Here is an 18928-nt window from a genome sequence, read left to right as displayed (position 1 = left end):
TCAGCTCCTCAAGAATGCCTTGTCTGACGGAGACACCATGGCGTACTTTAACCCGTCGATGGAATCCAAGATTGTTGTTGATGCCAGTCCCGTGGGTGTTGGAGCGGTGCTGCTGCAGCCAGACAAAAGAGGGGACATGCGACCCATCGCTTATGTGAGCAAAGCTCTTTCGGACACGGAAAAGCGTTACTCGCAGATCGAAAGAAGCTTTGGCCATCCTATGGGGCTGTCGCCATTTTCGTCTCTACATTCTGGGAAAGCTTTTTGTGGTGGTGACAGACCACAAGACGTTGCTGCCCATCCTGGCAGGCGAGTCATCTAAACAGCCGACCAGAATTGAGCGTTGGATGTTGGCACTGATGGCGTACGGGGTTAGACTTGTGTACAGGCCAGGGACCAATAACCCGGCGGACTACCTGTTGCGTCACCCCAGCACTGGGAGTGTGGAGAAGAACGACGAGTCAACTTCTGACTGTCAAGGGCTACTCTGACTGTCAAGGGCTACTCTGTCACGTGGTGGAAGGTGCGTTACCGGTGGCGCTATCGAGACTTGCCATAGCGACGGAGTCATCCAAGGATGAGATGTTCCACATCATCAAGGCTGCTGTGAGAAGTGGAGACTGGAGAGAGGTACTAAGAAACAACTCCAGGCGTCAGGCAAGCGCCCAAATAGACCTTCAGGCACTTTGGAAGGTCAGAGATGAGCTGTCCATTTCGAATGACGGATTGCTGCTGAGGGGGAGACAAATCGTGGTCCCACAGGCGCTAAGGAATCGCATCCTTGAGTTAGCACACATTGGCCATCAAGGGGTCGTGAAGACCAAGGCGAGGCTCCGGTCCAAGGTGTGGTTCCCTGATCTTGAAGGGATGGTTGAGCGTTTTGTGAAAAGGTGTTTGCCATGTCAAGCAGCGGCTCCAGGGGACAAGGCCCCACCGATCAGCTCCATGGAACGGAGCGAAAAGCCCTGGGGAACGGTCCACATGGATTTTGGGTCGAAAGGTCGGGCATGTATTTCTTAGTGGCCGTTGACCAATGGTCAAGGTATCCTGAGGTGGAGGTAGTGGAATCCACGGCAACGGAGTACACCACCAGGGCCTTAGATAAAATGTTTGCGACCCATGGGTTCCCAGAAATAATATGCTCTGATAATGGGCCCCCTTTTACCGGCAGTCTGTTCGCCCAGTACCTCAAGGATAGAGGCATCCATCACCGCAGAGTATCGCCTCTGTGGCCTCTTGCCAATGGAGAAGGCGAGAGGCTAATGCGTACTTTGAACAAAGTGTTAAGGATATCCGCTCATGGGGGGGATGACCTTCCGAAGAAGCTTGTGGAATTCCTAAGAGAGTACCGGACCACCCCTCACCAGTCAACCGGGTTGGCTCCCGCGGAAGCACTGTTTGGACGCTGCCCCCGTGGCATGATACCGGAACTGGATGGCCGGGGGCCAGGTGTCATCGACAACGAGAAAGTAAAAGAGGAGCGCGAGCCACGCAATCAGAGGGAAAGTGAAAGAAGAGGTCTACAAGACAAAGAAGTGCGTGTAGGTGATTCAGTGCTAGTCCGGAACCGTCACCCAGAGGGCAAACTGTCTTTGCCATATGAGCCTCACCCGTGGAAGGTCACGCATGTAAAAGGGACCATGGTGACGGCGGCCGGTGAACGTGGCACGGTCACCCGCAACAGGTCCTTCTTCAAGGTGGACACTTCGTCGGAAACCTTTGACCCCGGAGAGGGCCCTGACTTTGAAGCGATCCCAGAGGGTCCAGCTGAAGATGGCCCGAGGGCTGCAGTCCCATGTAGAGACAGTCCCAGCGAAACCATGCCCAGTGCCTCGAGGTATCCAGTGCGGAGAGACCGCAGACCGCCTGCTCACCTCAAGGACTACGTCCTGGACTTGGGAGACTGAGCCAAGGTCATGGGAGGTTTCCAATTAGCGAGAGAAAATGTTTATGTGTTAGAAGTTTAAACTGTTGCTGGAATATGATATTATATTGTGTTTTTGTTAAAGAAAAAAAGGGATGTGACGTGCGAGTCACGATGGACGCATGCGCGAGCCTCGTTCTGGCTACGCGCATGCGTGTTGGAATAAATCACGCCCGTGCGGGCGGTTGCCGCTGGGACGCGGAACGGAGCACATCGCGTCCCGTGTCCTCTTGTGTGCATGAGTGCGTGCAAGTGTGGGTGCGCGACCCGAGGCACGGACGTACACACAACAACGGTGTGGCAATACCCAATCCTTACCTAGAAATGTTAATAATCCGGATAATCACAGACAGAAAAGCAAGGTAAATATTGCATTTGTCGCCCATCTTCGCACGCTAGTTAGTTGGGAGAAATATGCAATAGCAGAACACTGTACTGATAGGTTAATACCGACGAGTTCCCCACCTTTAGTGGCAGCGTCTACATTGTTGAGCTACGTGTCACTTACTTGCCGACTGTATTATATTACCAATTATAATATGACGAAATGCAAGGAAAGAGATTAGTAAAAAGATACGTAACTATTGCCTAACCCGTGTTAAGTGTACTCTAATGCTGAGATCGTAAGAATTGTGACAACATTTGAATTCAGTCCAAGGTGGCAGCTACTTTCACTTCCGCGGAACATGGTGCTGTATGATGGTGCCGTTGCAGTACTCCTATATATGAATTTCATTGAGTTGGAGCACACTACCTCAGAAAAATGGATTCCTCGAAGAGTTTTTAATGACATATAAAACTGTAGTAGAAGACATTAACCTGTCTAAACGTAGTAGTCATATAGATATTAATATTCGTCGATTATGACTCGTGTCGCAAAATGAACACCCCCTTTCAGTTTGAACTGGGGAACATGTTGCATCTAAGGCTTGTACAGCGTACGTGATCATTCTGCTGCAGGGTGGCATGGCCGCCTTCCCATTTAAAGATGGCCACATGCAAATTGTAGTGCACTGCAAGGTAAACACTTGTGCAAAGATGACCGCATTTGCTTTTGAAATGCAAAGGAGATACCCGTAAATCTTGAACGCGGCGACTTGGGCTTGCACAAAAAACGTACACCCGTTTTCTTTTCATACGAGTGTGGTTCACACGCTAACCCGTCCCTAAACACATTCAACCAGAAATGAGTTTGACTCGTCCGCACTCCGCAGCCGCGCTACTTCCGGTGTCCTGGCGGCGCGCTGACGTCAAGAGGCGGCGCCAGTATATATATGCCGTGTGCGCGGGCCGGCCCTCTTCCCCTATACCCCGGCTGTTAGTGCTGTGTGTGTGAGTGTGTGCTCCTGGCCTCGGCACACATTTCTTATTATTAAAAAATAAAAAAACAAAAAAAAAGCACAAAATTGAAAACTATCATAAAAAGTCTTTATTTTCTTTTCCTGACCAAAAAAATTGAATATCCATAAAAACTGTAAGAATTATACCAACCACCGGTGAAGCGAAGAATCCGATCCTCCAGGACTACAGCAGCGAGTGCAGGAGCCGTGAAACACCGCACGAACCGATCCGCCGCGTTTGAATTTTAAGCCCAACGGACGTAGTGTGCGATTCCTCTGAACCGGTAACGTCCGCATGCTTTGCGTTTTTTTTTTTGGTCGCGCGACCCTGCGCTTTGAACGTGCACCCTCGCGGGGCCCTGCAGCTAGGCCTGCTGCGGGTTTGCACCGCGGAGGAAACCCGACATCTGGGATTGGCAACTTGAGGGGGGAGTCCATGGACCAGGAAGTGTTCGATAAGCAGCCTGGAGTTGGGCTGAACTTGCGCCCACCCGCAACCCTTAGGAGGTTGGTGCAAAGGGTGTTAGCGCAAGGCCTGTGCTGTTTGAAGTAGTAAATCGACTAATGCCCTGTTTTGCCCGCGCCCTGTACATATAGCATCTGTTACGCTGCCATGTTCTCCGTCTTTCCCTTGCTTAAGTGAGGATTTACTGTATCCGTAGGTTCTTTCAGTGTCTGCCCGAGTAGCAGCTTGTGGCCTGGGGTATGGTGCCTGTGTGTGCTCTTTACGAGGGTGTTTGTGTGCATGTGCATTTATCTTTTGGGCCCCCCTAAATCCCGATGCACGAAGCGACCTAGGCTGATTCGCCCTAGCTCATGGCTGGACTAGGCTCGTGACTGCACCGGGCCTTTGAGGGTTGTCTCCGAGAGCCATTGGCTGCCCAGAAGTAGGCATCAGCGTTAATTATCGACATTTCAGTCAGCTGTTAAAACTATGCATTGATGTGGGGTGTTTTTAGAGGAATGCGAGTATAATCGTTTAATCTTGTGTGGCGAATCATGGTGCACATACACGTGTCCATGTCATTCAGAGCAGGCTCACTTCATATGCTTGTGTTCCATTGGTTCACAGCGTGAACAGTCTAAGAAATCAACCAAAAACCAGTACTTAACGGTATTTGAGATGTATGACCCCAGTGTTGCTATTACTCGCTAGTGGTATGCACGTACGAGCCGTTCTGATACTCATGTTTACCTTGGTTATGGGAGTCGACGTGACTTGGAGCGCCATGCCGCTGCTGCAGACGTGCCTACTCCTGGCTGTCTGCTCCCCGCCCCGGAATGTCGGGGTATCTGCTTTCCTCCCCATCCCCTATATGTGACACTGCCGCCCCGCCCTCTGATGGTCATATCTACCTTTGCCCAACAATCTTATTATCTGTGGTGGTAAGCAGTGACATCTCTTTGGTCTATTGCAGAGAAAGTTGAGCGCCTCGTGCTGCCCTCGCTGTGCAGGATGAACCCGAGCGCCCCCAGCTACCCGATGGCCTCGCTGTATGTGGGGGACCTGCACCCGGACGTGACGGAGGCAATGCTGTACGAGAAGTTCAGTCCGGCCGGACCCATCCTCTCCATTCGCGTCTGCAGGGACATGATCACTCGCCGCTCCCTGGGTTACGCTTACGTCAACTTCCAGCAGCCGGCCGATGGTGAGTGCTCCGAGAATCAGCTCCTTCCATTATTCATGGTTTTAATGTTTACTTGGTATATTCCCTACTATCAAGCTGTATTGTTTATGGTTGACCACGATTTTATCCTGAATGTGATGTAGTAGCTCTCGTAAACATTTGAAACGGTGCCTGATCAGCTGTTGCTGGGATGAGATCATGACAACTGTTCTCAGAAGTGAAATATTCTGACTTTGCATCAGGTGGACTGGGTCGCAATATAAGTGATTTCATCATGAGACCCAGAGGCTGTTAAAATTTTCATGCATTGGGCCGTTTAACAACGGAAAAACTGCACATTTGCACGTCTTTGTCTCCTCTCAAATTGGATCATAAAAAGTTGGACACCTTAGCACCTTATTTAGGTAAATTTCCCAATTATTATGCACGCAATATTCTGATAGGATTACGTTTTAATCTCCACTCACACGGGGCATTTCAGCACCTGGGGGTTTAATAGCAAGATTGTGCTTACTGTTGACACTGCAATAATTTAGCTTAAATGAAATTGAAACTTGGCAACATGTATTTTTATATTGGCTTAATCTTATATTTGATCGTTTACTGTACTTTACGACGTTTGTATATAGTGCTGATTTTATTGATAATGAAGGGCTAGTTGATGCCGCTAAACTTAACTCCGCCTAATGTACCTATTGCTGTGAGGGGTTTTTATCCATTAAGTTTACTCAGGCCTGGTGTGATCAACCTAATGTACTAGGCAGGTGGGAGGATATGACCTACTGAATGCTATATCGATTGTATGGTGTTTTACATTTTCTGTACTGATGAATGTTAGACAGAAATGATGATTGCACTTTTAATAGTTTTATTGTGATTTTGTTATAAATATTGTAAAGGTTAAATTGTTCTAACTGTATACAATAAAGACGTGCATTCGCCATCAGAAAGTGACGTTCAAACGCTGTATGCAACTTGCACTTTTTGCATGGCGAAAGGTCTGTTTGTCGAATCCCTCAAACTTGCAATTTACTGAGTTTTGATTTTTAATATGTACATGTAGCCTCCACGTTTTATTCAGCTCTTAAAACTGTTGTGAAGCATGTTTTATTTATTGCTCTCTGGTTTCTCCGGATCACTAAAACAAACGGAACCTAGCCACCGTGGTTATCATCGGATTTGTTGTGTTTTTGGTCCACTTGTTAATATGCATTTGTGCTGCGACGATTCTCCATGGTGGACATTTGAGCCAAATTATTGTGTAACCTAACATAGATCGAAATAACGATTTGCACAGCCGCATGCGTCCCTTTCTAAGTATTGACTACTATCCGAATGTTGAGCTACTACTTCCAAAGCATATCACAAATCGCATCAACTCGTGAGCTGCAAAGTAACATTGTGCCTGTTGTATGTGTCCCACGATGGTAAAATGTCCCGATGGTCCTTTTAACACAGTACAGTGGTTGGCTTGCAGGAACAGAAGCAGTGGTACTGTGTCCCCTGCTGGTTTGCCCTCGCTCAACACAATCGCCACGCCCCCCTCCCATTAGCAATCCAAACCCCCAAACAAATACACCTGCTGTTTAAGGAAATGTTGAGTGCGGTGCATTGAGGTGCACGTTTCAACCTCTTCCTACACTTTTTTTTCGAAATATATTTGTATTGATTTTATACATGTACTATGTCACATGTGGCATATACTTTAAGAGCGCTGCAAGCAGCGAACAGTGCTTAAAAGTGCATGTAGTAATCAAAAAGTCTTCCTACACTTTTATTTGAAAACTAAACCATTGGTTTATTTTTAAAATAAGTGTGGGAACAGTAAAATAATGGAAAAAGTAGAGGAGCTCAGCTGACACCCCCGTGGACCACTGCTTTTACACGTTCCCGAACACCGTCATGGGCGTGTTTATATAGCGCAAGCTGCCGTAGAGGTTATAGGCAGCAAAGTTGAGCAATACATCGGGTTCTTCTAGCAGCTAAATATCCCCCACCGATTTCTTGTAGATCATAGTTCGAAAAATCAGTAGAACATTCCGATTTTAATTGGCTGAATAAGGCAAACGATGATATATGCAGGTATTCTGCTGTATACAAGCGCTCTGCAAGTGCAGTATTGACATGTGACCGGTGTCCTGTTCGTGTCCTGTTGGCTCACAATACAGCTATGACTCATTAAGTACTGACAAATGTACACTCGATGTCTTGTGGCCTGTTGGCACTACAAACCATAAGATCTACTCGTGACATATTTAAAGATACCGAGATTTTAATATAATCTCTTAGCGTGATTTCGAGAGCCCCAACTGTACAGGGTGGCTGTAACTTTTAGCTAGTTGTGCTAGTAGCGTAAGTGCATACATAGCGATGGCTATTTTTTTCAGCAAGCGAACTTGCTGTATTTCTTTGTCACATTCATTTCTTTGTCACATATATATAGGATGAAGTCTGACGACAATGAGGGCATCTTGGCAAATTGACAAGATTATCCTTTAAAAGGGAGGTTGACATGTAAATATTTAATGTCCATGTACTCCACATCTCAGCATTTTATGGAGTCATTATCTGTGGTTCATTGGATTGAAAGAGATCATGACCCAGTCTGCCTAGTGGCAAGATTGCAAACTGGGCCATTTAATACTTAAAATAATTTGGCTAAAGCACATATTGTGTCCTCTAATATTAGGAGAGACGTTAAATGGGCCAATGTGGATTATTGGGCCAGTGGGGATTATGCAACAATCTCCCCCAATATGTTTTGGCAATTCTACATATAACGAAATAGTGTTATGCAGAACATTTCTATAGAGCATTTTTAACATGAATTCATTCTCCCTATCCATGTATGTTACTAAAGCCTGCTGAACCCACCAAGCATCCAACCCGATTACGGGATATTTCGTTAACAAATAATGCCAGTCTGCAGAGAGCGCTCACTTAAACACATTAAAAACCAATGCAGTTAAACACGAAATGGCAGGGCTGCGACAATCATCTAAGTATTTGATCAGGCAAAAGAAGGTTTCAGGCCGAGCAGAAGAAATGGGAGCAACTGAGGCATGCCTCAGTTCGTAGTGGTCACATTAGCTTCTGGAGATTAACTGCTAAATATGACCATAGGACACAATAGTCCCAAAGCAGATGCCCTTTAACAATGGATGCCTGGTATGGCTAATTTAGTAGATTATGTAATCGAATGGTCTGTTAGAATAACAGAATCCTGAGATGCCACAGCAGCAGTAGAGCACCACAGGATCATTTAATTCCCGAACCCACCTTACACAGCCGTCTCCTCCCAACAACTCCCTCTCTGAACGCTTCCACAAAATAGCCTTCGACGGGACAGCCTCCCTCAACGCCAGACTATCTAACCTCACCACCAGTCCAACCCCCTCTCTCGAAGAACCATCCCACATGTCTGCAGACACTTCTCAGTTTTGCTCTTTCAGTCCCATCTTGGGCCAGGAGTCCATAAGACTGTTTAAAAGCCGACTATTCGTCTGTCCCCTAGACCCCCCCTGTCCCACCTCACTCCTCAAAGAAATCTTCATCTCCACATGTGCAGGGGAACTGGCCAGGTCCATCCTTAATGACTCCCTTCCCTCCGGCATCTCCCCAGAACCCTTCAAAATCATGCATGTCAAACCTCTTCTGAAGAAACCCTCCCTCCTCCAACCAACTAAATCCCAAACTCTCAACAACCGCACTGCATATTCCCAGCTGAACTGCTTCGTAGAAACCAAAAACCTCTTGGGCCCAGCGTAATCTGACTTCCTTCCCTGTCACAGAACTGAAACCACATTGATCTCTATCTGGGATGCCCTCAGTCACCGCAAACTCGGAAGGCTGCACTGACACTGTTCTTCTTGAGCTCTCGGCAGCCTTTCAATTGTTAACCACACCATCCTCCTTGTCAGATTGCAATCCCTTGCTTTTCAACCTTTATATGACCCCTCTGTCTGGGCTCGCCTACTCTCAAAAACTCACTGCAGATATTCCAATGACACAGGAATCATCCTTGGGATTCCCAAATCGACCTCTGACAATCACACTGACCTAGCATCGTTCCTGGCATACTTTGGTCTCTGGAAGACGAGCAACCATCTCCTTCTCAACCCGTGGAAAACTTAGTGTGCGGTAAAACAGCTCTATTCCGGCAACGATCTCCCTAGCCTCCATCCCATGACCTCCACCTCTGTCAAAAACCTTGGCTGCACAATGGACTCTGAAGTAACTCTGTCAACCCTACATTAACAATGTATCCAAATCCTGCCACTTCCACCGTAAGCTTCTGAGACACATCTTCCTTTGCCTCGCCTACCCAAATAGACTGAAAGCAATTATATCCATTGTCATGTCTGGGTGTGACTATGCGAAATCCCTATAACAGGATTCACATGCCTACCAACTAAACAAGCAGTAAGAGTCCAGAACTCTGCAGCCATGCTCCTCCCCGCCCTCGGATGAAGGGATCACATCACGCCTGCACTCTGCACCTTACACTGGCTCCTGATCGGGCGAAGGGCCACCCTCAAGATCCTGTGCATTATTTACAGTCCTCTATCTCTATCTCTGGTGTTGCCCAGGGGTCTAACCTCTCTCCCCGGCTGTTCAATGCCCCAACTTCCAGTGCTATGCGGATGACACTCGGCTCATTTTCAGGCTACCCTCAGCCACCTCTTCTCCCTCTCATCTCCGTCTGCTATCCAGAAATGGTGTGCTGCCAATGATCTCTTCCTTAATGCCAGTAAGACCAAGATTCTCCTCGTCGGCACACCTGCTCCCTCCTTTCCTGTCACTCTCTGGCCAGCCTCTCTCTAGGCTGGACTATTGCAACAGTCTCTTTCTAAATCTGCCTGCTTCTACTCTCCGCCCTCTGCAACTCATCCAGAACAGGACTGCAAGACTTGTCCTTGGCCTCAAGCCCAGGGATCGCATCTCTCCAGGACTGAAATCTGCACTGGCTCCCAGTGGCTGCAATGATTAAGATCAAAACCCTATGCATTGTCCACAAGGCCTTCTGGGGCCTCAGTACCATCAACTCTCTCTTCCTAAATATCCTCCTTCTCGAGCTCTTAGCTCATCCGCCTCCAACTCCCTCAGGGTCATTTGCTTCTCCAAGCAACGAGTTGGTGGTAGATCTTTCTTCGGCTGGGGCTTTTCTCTGGAACTGCCTCCCTGAAACTTGAGGAGAATTATCTCTGGTTCTTGGGAGCACCTCAAAACCTTTCTCCTTGCTTCTGCTTTTTCTCCTCCTCTCCCCTGCTGACCTCCTGACTGAAACTGCACTGGTTACCTGGCCACCCTCTGATCTTGGGCCCAGGTCCCTCCCCGGCCAGTCACACACACCTGCACTGCCTTCCTGGCAACCCCCACACTTGGGGACAGTTTAATGTATCCCTACAGTCCCACTACCAGCACTTGCCACCTGCTGGCCGTACTTTTACTTATTGTTTATTTATTCTATTATCTCATGTACTGCACTGTTCCCCCCTCCCCTGCGCACTTTCCCCCTTCCCATGCACTTGCGCAATCAGAATGACACCTGGCCTAGTAGGATCGTTGTCTGTCTCCCCTCTGTTCCCCCTCCCTTGCCTCCCCATACCCCCCAACCCGCACTCAAAGGTCAAGCACTGCTCTCCTCCTAGCGTTCCCGGCTCCAAATCAGCCAGGATCGGAGGGTCTGCCTACTCAACCCTGGCGCCGACAGTCTGGAACTCGCTGTACACCCTCATCCGACACATGCAAGACTACATGGCTTTTCGGAAACCACTCAGAACCTGGCTTTTCCCCTAAATGGTGCAATAGGACCAATCTGGCTTTTTGCCCCTCCACAAAACCATGTCCCCTGACGACCACCAGTGGCTAAGAAATGGCCTAGAATCCACTACTACGGACAGGTAAGAATGCCTAGGGCACAGAACCTTGTTGCCAGTAGAGTTTGTATTTAACGTTATGTCAGTGTTTGCGCTTTACATGTACAGACGTAGCACTTATGCCCTAATAGTCAGTGTTTTAAGTGGGCCCGGGCCAGCCGGAGCCGAGCCTCAGCAGTCCCCAAAAAGTGAGGATGAGCCGGGGCTACCGTAGTCCCACCACGATGCAGCAGGTCATTATCCCGCTGCAGCCTTGACGGGAGATGAGGCCGCCACTATGATTGAAACAGGCAGCTGTGACTGACAGAAGTGTCTGCCAGTCACAGCGTCACCAAACTTGTTGAGCAGTGCGGTGGCTGGCTTGCACTTCTGTCAGTCACAGATGCCTGCAGCATCTCTTAACTGTAACTTCCTCTCCTGACCCCTCACGAGTCCCTTTGTTGCCTGTGTGAAGAATCATGCCCACACCCCCCTCCCCCTTCATCCCCTGGGGGCTGTGCGCTGCAGATTCGATCAGACCCCATGATTAACAGTTTATTTATGTAGTTTGTCGGATACATGCATCCGACAAACAATGCATAATACATTTTAAAACGGTAGTTTATTTATTCATGCATTGTTTGTTGGGTACATGTATTCGACTAACAATGCATAGATGAATAATCCAGGTTTGTTCAAGGAGCGAACCGAAAAGTGTTGACAAGAAGCGATCCAAAGAGGGGAACAACGGAGAGAGGGAGATAAAAGAGGAAAGGAAACTGGGAAGAAGGGAAAAGCAGATTGAAAAAGAGGGATGTAGTGGAAAGGGTGTTCGCAGGTGTATCTAAACAATGCCTAAATAAACCTGGTTGTGCGCTGAGCGGGAACAGTTCTTGGGTCATAAGGCCTCGCCTGTATACACAACCTGGTTTATTTATGCAGTGTGCTGGGTGATCTATTTAGTTTGTACCAAGCAGACTGTGTTGCAATATGCTCTTAGTGGCCACTCCCATCATGCAAGCCATGCCCCTGAATGAGCCCCCCCCCCCCTCAATTTCTTATCCCACTTAAAGCACTGCCTAACATGTACTAGCTATGTACTATGCTCTTAGATCAAGTGATGTCTGCCGAGTTCAGCTTTTGTAAGGGACAACAATGAGCTGTTTACAACTCATGCCATACACGACACCTGGAATACTCCGCCATCCGCCACACCTAAAAATTCCTGACAGGCATAGCACTAATTAGCACAATCTGGCTTTTGCTGCTGGACCCTTCGGGTTCATAGATCACCCAACCATGTATTCTGGAAGTACTCATAATTCTCATTGACTTGGATGCAACTGCTTATTGACAAAGTGGTATTCCAACACACATTTGCCCGCTCAGGGAGACACAGAGATGGTGGGCAGTAGATCTTCAACCACCTGGGCCAGTATTGCACCAGGACTAGAATTGCTTCTACCCTCTGCAACCCCCGCCATGCCTGGACTGCAATACTCAACATTCCTCAGCATAGGGAAGCTACTAGCCTCATACAGTAGGTGGGAAAAGGCCAACATTGACTTATATTGTTAAGCCAGGGAAGCGTATAGTCCACATTAGACCCAGAGGTTCCTGAAGAACCAAAGCACCAAACCTCTATAGTAGGGATCAAAGTTAATTTGGTAGGCACAGGAAGGTATGAGGTGCAGGGGGCCTCTTCCAACTGCACAGATTCTAGCACATACCTACCAATATACTGACTCTCGACTCTGCACCATAAAACAATAGAGTGCAGCTATCCCCCACAATCAATTCAGCCTAAATGCACACCTAATTATACACCACCATGCACACTTCGATGACCTTTAGGACGCAGCTATCGCCCACAATTTGGTTTAGCTGCACATATGATCTCATATACAAGCCTCAACTCTGATGGAATGCCTACCCCCAAGACCATTCGGCCTAGCTGCACACATACTACTGGTCTCACACAGCCAACACTATACCTCTAGCATTAGAATGCACCTAGCCACCCCGAAAAATTCGACCTGGCTGCACACATACAGAGTGCACATATGCACTACTTATACTACCCTACTTTCTCCACTGACCTGGACTACAGCCCCAAAGGCGGTCAGCCCACTGCGCGTTGATCATCAGTGGTGAAGGGCGCTATACAAATGCCCAATAGCATAACATAACTTAACATAATGGAGGGATGTGCTAGCAAACCCTTGAGCTCGGCTCTTTCCAAATCTGAAGCCCATGTTGTTATGGTGTCAGACGTGCATAAAGCTTTACTTGCACAGAAATCGGGGAAGGCCCCTGGGGTAGATGACCGTTCCTGTATACTTGTTCAAGCTGGGCCCCTTTTTTTTTTGTCTTTTTAAAAGTGAATACATCCCAATCAAAAAAGGTGATGGAATGCAGCCTTTTAATTACTAATGTCTCAAGTGTTCGATTTTCTTTATCAAGTTTACATTGCAGGCTTTTGATGTCTGCGCACGAGATGTTTTTCTTTCTTCTTTTTTTAAAACGATTTTTTGTATTTAGTTTACTTGGATAAATCAATGTCGCGAATAAAAAATAGACAATGCTATTTAGTGATTTTGGTCGAAGACGCCCGTTTTAGGAAATTCCAGAGCCCGGGTGGTTGGGTATTCTTAACTGTTTTGGGTATGTCCTTTTTAAAGAAAGACATTTCATATATTGCTTTTATATATTCTAAAACTATTTGAGATGACCGCAATATTTTGTGGGAAACGTTGGAAAACATGGAGGCACTGAAAGAAATTCTAAATCCCATTCAGAGACTTAATGAAGAAAACTTTGTGTTCGTACAATGTTGCCAGGGGGCGAAGCCACTAAAGAGTTCGTTTGTAAGTAGTGTAGGCAGGGGTGCATTTTGCTGCCCCAGTTCTTCTATATAAATGACCGAGCAGTTGGGACGATCCCAAATTTAAATGCTGATGCCCCGTTGATTGCAAAAAGAAAATTGGCCATTTTATGCGGGAAATGTCGTTATGTCGAATAAAATGTCGTTATGTGCGAATTAAACAATTAGAAGCTGTCTTCCGTCTGTAAAGAAATGAAACTTTTCATGAAAACCGCAAAGAACTGTTTTCATGATCTCGCTCGAAGGCATCTCACTAAAACAAGTATCTGCACAATGGGAATAGCTGGAAATGGTAAAAACATGCTTAGAATGATTGGCCATTTTATGCGGGAAATGTCGTTATGTCGAATAAAATGTCGTTATGTGCTAATTAAACAATTAGAAGCTGTCTTCCGTCTGTAAAGAAATGAAACTTTTCATGAAAACCGCAAAGAACTGTTTTCATGATCTCGCTCGAAGGCATCTCACTAAAACAAGTATCTGCACAATGGGAATAGCTGGAAATGGTAAAAACATGCTTAGAATGTTTTAAAATGCGTTGACAAGAGTAACTTGCTTTAAGAATTATAGGTTATCACAAGAAAGGAAGTGAACAATGTAAAGAATAGGCTTAAAATGTTTAATAAGGAGAACCAATTAACCAAATCACGATTGTCTACATTTGAAGGATATGCCGTCCATATTGTTTCTTTCTCAATGAAACCATATTTGAAGGATATGCCATCCATAAGGTTTTTCTCAATGAAACACTATTTGAAATCAATCTTCATAGAACTATTTTGTATCTTAAATTTAGACTGACATTTTTCTTGTGACAGTTTGAGTAAATATTCAAACTATGATCATGCCAGTTTCTGCCCAGCTACAGTCAAAAATGAGACCCACTATTTTTCCCATGGTTCGCAAAGATTAGAAGAACATGATTTATGGGATAATTTATTTGCGCTGATTTTAGAACTTATTTTTTAAGGTATTTGCTTGTACTTTTATGGGTAATTGCCCGAAATAAAGTTGAATTTACATATCTTATGAAGGTCGTTTGATAGAGCCGATGGTAAGTGTGACCAGTAGAGTTTAATTTTCCTTCTGAATTTGGGTTGCCAGAACTTGATGTCTGTACTCGAGAACAGAAATGTGGCAGTGAGTCACTAATACGTTTTGGTGAGATCGGGTACAACTTTATGCTGCTATCTGAGGAATGTGTGGATTTCTTTTGTAGCTGACAGCACGTGCCTTTAATTCCATTCACCCTGCAAGCCCCTCGCCACTCAGACTCCCTTTTCTGTTAGCAGAAACGTTGTTGGTGGTGACATTGAACTGTAGCAATAAAGCCAGGGGTAGTATCAACGGTGATTGCCGAGTGAATATTTAAAGGTGAAGAATGTATATTTGTATGGCTTTGACAGCAGTCTGTAGGATACTTTGCTTTGCTGCTGATCTCGATTGTGATGGACTGTTTCTAATTTTAGCCTCCCGCTTGACCAACAGTTTGTTATGCAGGGCAGATGTCTTTGCCACCGATCTCTTTTCTGCAAACCCATTCAGTGAAAATGCTGTGTTGCGTGATGGACTTGAGTCAGATCACGGTTACATGACACCCTGTAAAACAGAGGGTTGTGGTAAAAACTAAATAGGAAGATGCTGTACAACCAGGTACGCAAGAGGAAAGCTCATAACTAACGCCGGACCCCTTCCTTCTTTCCCTAAATTGTGGGAGTGGGCTATATAAGGGTCAGTCAAGAGGGATACCAATTTGCGGATCAAATGCAGATATTGTGAAGTGATGAGCCCTTGCAGGTGCTCTTTCATGTGATACAAATGTGATCCAAAGCATGATTCTCTAACGCAGAACAGCACAATGTATTTTTCTAGGACAGAATTCCATTTTGGGATTCTCTGGACCTGAGGTGTGCCAAGAGGACTTCTACGGAAGCCCCTCTGCCACTGCAACCCCTTTCTGTGATATGCTACATTAGAAGCCCATATGGCTATCGGAGCAGGACAGAAAAATGTGTGCAAGGGTGTACTATAGATGTGAAAGTGGGCTGGTAATGAACCATGTCCTCCTACTGTATATCCAACAGGCAATCAGCAAGGTGCATGTAATTCCTTACATATATCTTAATCGTGCAGCTACATGAAGGGGAGTACATGTCTTAAGAGTTTGTCACGCACACTCGTTTACACAGGCGACAGATACACTTTTCCGATTACTTTATCCACGCCCCTTTTACTTCCATTACCTATAATTTATTTAGGCAAATTTTCATGAATATCCTCCGCCTGGCAGTCGGACTTGGATATTTACATATATATTCATGTCTTGCGACACAGGAAATATAGCCTGGTGTAAGTACCCTACGATTGTAATGTACCAATACATTCATGGCAACAGGCCCAATTCCATTTCAAAGGTTTGGATTTAAATGTTAACAGGGAATCCAATCCGGGCACAAAGCCAGTTTGACGAAAAATTCCGGCACAAAGCCAGTTTGACGAAAAATTCCTTGCTCCTATCTCGAAACTCAGATAAAGATCTGCTGGGGCCACTAATCAGTTCTAACCTTTTTTGATTGCATCACAGATGTAATGTACATTTTTAAACCACTGCATTGCACTCTTGTCCACTGAAATGTACCACTTTACATAGTTTAAATATTGATTACTTTGTACTTCATTTCCAGGACTTAATGAGACCCTTCATGGGTGTGGTATTGAGTCTAATTTTATTTTAACGTTTAGTGTCCCTCTGGGCAATCTTGACAGACCTACGTTTTCCCCCTCTCTGGGTGCTATATGCAGTGCATGTTATATCTGTAGCATTAATTCTGCTATGTTATTTATGTGTGGGGATTTGACATAAGGTAGTGGGCATGCATTTAATTCAGGAGTGCGTAGTATCTCCTATGGGCCTTTACTAATTTCTATGTGTGCACTGTGACTGTTACTATGTGTTAAATTTAACTCCATGTACTTAGTATAGATACTTGCTGTGTACATTTATAATGGCATATATTTTCCACTGTATATGTGTTGTATTCGCTGGGTGTAACTCTTGGTAACATTGTAGCATACCTCCTCTTGAGTTAAGCATGACTGCTTTGCCATGCCATTTACCATAACGAAGGAACCTAGGGTATTGTGATATTTTGCACATTGTGATTGATATTTTATGATCGTTGGGTTGCAAGGTTCCAATCAAGTGTCCTTGGTTTAAAGAAAATCACTTTACGAGAGTTTCACTAAACCTGGCTATCTGCAATTGTCAGCACTTCTGGACGGTGGCAGATGGGAAAGACAGGCTCTGCCTTACAAATGAGGCAGCTGTAGTGGACCATTAATGCATTCTGATGACTGGTTTGAAGTAAAGATTGGGGTGGGGGATATAAAAGCAGAACACAAAGGTGGTGATTTGTCCATATAAAACAATTTTGTTTATATGGATGCAGAGATTCAATCCTAGATCTGATACTGTATCGATACATTACCTGTTCTGTGGGCTGAACAGGGCGATACGGCCAGTTGCCCCAAGTTATTAGGGTCAGTGTAGCGAGGGCCTATAAGGATGGCCCTTGAACAGTTAAAATTGAGCCTTCAGGTTGGGTGGTTATGGGCACCCTGCAGAAAACCCTCCAGACCGTCCTGCTCCATAGATTGCTATGGTCACTAAACCACACCATTCATGTAGCCTTTGCTGTAATGTCCTGTGTACGGTATAGTTCTGGGCACTCGCTTACTTGAAAGACTAATGAAGACCAGGAAAAGAGTGGATAATACCCACAGTCAAATGTGGATATTCGAAAATTGATATTCGGGTTCTAAAGTCTGCAGTTCACCCATAGACCCCATTGACCATCTACCTCGTCTATATTAATTTGGTTTAATAGAGCAGTTTATACTGAGGTTAAATGTATTTCTAAGCTCATTGAAGCAAAGGGGGATACCGCGATGTACCTACAATCTCAATTCTGGGATTAGTACTCGAACCTTTTGGTGGTTTTCCCATCCTCTTTTTTTTCCGATCTCATCCTGTGGTTGGTTGCGCAGTGTTAGATGTTTTGTGTTTATAGGAGTATTGATGGAAGTCTGTGCATTAAGCGGGTTTCGGAGGTACTACTCATGGATGGTGTTAACTGACTGCGAGTAATATGGAGGATGGGTATGGATGGTTGTTTTTTGTGGTGGCTATTGAGTGGCACAACACTACACAAAATGTCATCCACATCAACACCAATGTTGAGTCTGGGGTGATGGGAGACGGCAAGCATAGGCAAAGCCAATAGTTTTACGTTTGCCGTAGTTCATTGCATTTTACATTAAAAGGTATGAAAGTAGTAAACGCATGGGCCAAGCATGCCCAGTGCTTAATTTAAAGGTTCCAAAAGTGGCCCTAGTTACTTCTTGCCAGCGTTTAATAGCAAGATGATTGCTTGTTTTGCCTCCTCCTGTATGGAAGTGTAAAGTACCAGACTGCAAAGTGAGATCACCCTAAGATATTGCATTTTATTTTTGCCACTGTACATTCACACCTTGGAGAAGACATAAAAATGTGAACTGGTCACCTATTGGTTGCCTATTGGTGCCTCTGAGATGTTTGGTAGGAATGGACCAGCGCCAGTTATGCGAGTCAGAATTGGTGTGCAATCAAGAGGGAGAGTTAGGTTACTTCTGAGTGAGGGCTATGGTGCAAAACGGGGGGTTGCAAGAATGCAAAAGAGCCAGGGTCCAACCCCCGTGGCTCGATTCAATGCTTTACTGGCATAACTCGTGGACCACATGTATTGTCAGATCTTGTTTTTCCTTTTACCTTGGAATGCTGACAAAATCATATTGGCTTGTTAAACGCACAAAAATGTGGTCGTTTTTTGTCGGTTTTTCAAATTCATACAAACACGTTGCAAGCCTGGGTCAAACCATGAATTAAAAGCAGGTGAATATTGCAGAGGTTAGTCTAGACTGTGCCATGTCTTGTGAAGAATTCGTTTGGCACTTTACAGCAAGCTCGACTTTTATATAAAATGTGAAATCATACTTTCATATTGCATCATGCTACTTGTAATCATGAATTATAATGTGAAAGACAACAAACGCTGTACACAAATGCAAAATGATGGGCTTAAAAGCTAGGTCTGCAGAATAGGATGTAAGCTTCTGTGAGCTGTTATAGCGCCATATGTTTCACTCTAATTCTGTGTGGCAAGTGGTTTGTTGGCTTTATAAATGATTGTGGCATTTTCAATTTTAATAGTCAGCCGTTATACTTCACTTGTAGAATACCGTTTTACGGCAAAACA

At 45.5% G+C, this 18928-nt stretch overlaps 1 protein-coding gene across 2 annotated transcripts in view; it reads left to right on the top strand.

The window, feature by feature from the left end:
• The first annotated feature begins 3189 nt into the window (after positions 1–3189).
• PABPC1 (poly(A) binding protein cytoplasmic 1) overlaps positions 3190–18928 on the top strand; it is a 503278-nt gene continuing 487539 nt past the window's right edge. The window contains exons 1-2 of one of the 2 annotated variants that reach the window (XM_069621444.1): positions 3190–3548; positions 4683–4913. In XM_069621444.1, coding sequence (XP_069477545.1) covers positions 4721–4913 — 193 coding nt within the window. In that variant the 5' untranslated portion in view covers positions 3190–3548; positions 4683–4720. Of the gene's footprint in view, positions 3772–4682; positions 4914–18928 lie in introns of both variants that reach the window. The other variant, XM_069621445.1, reaches the window with a different exon arrangement.

The sequence above is a fragment of the Ambystoma mexicanum genome, chromosome 5q (assembly GCF_040938575.1).
Source record: "Ambystoma mexicanum isolate Mex_15411 chromosome 5q, UKY_AmexF1_1, whole genome shotgun sequence".
Lineage (NCBI taxonomy): Eukaryota > Metazoa > Chordata > Amphibia > Caudata > Ambystomatidae > Ambystoma > Ambystoma mexicanum.
This window is presented reverse-complemented; position numbering and strand designations above follow the sequence as displayed.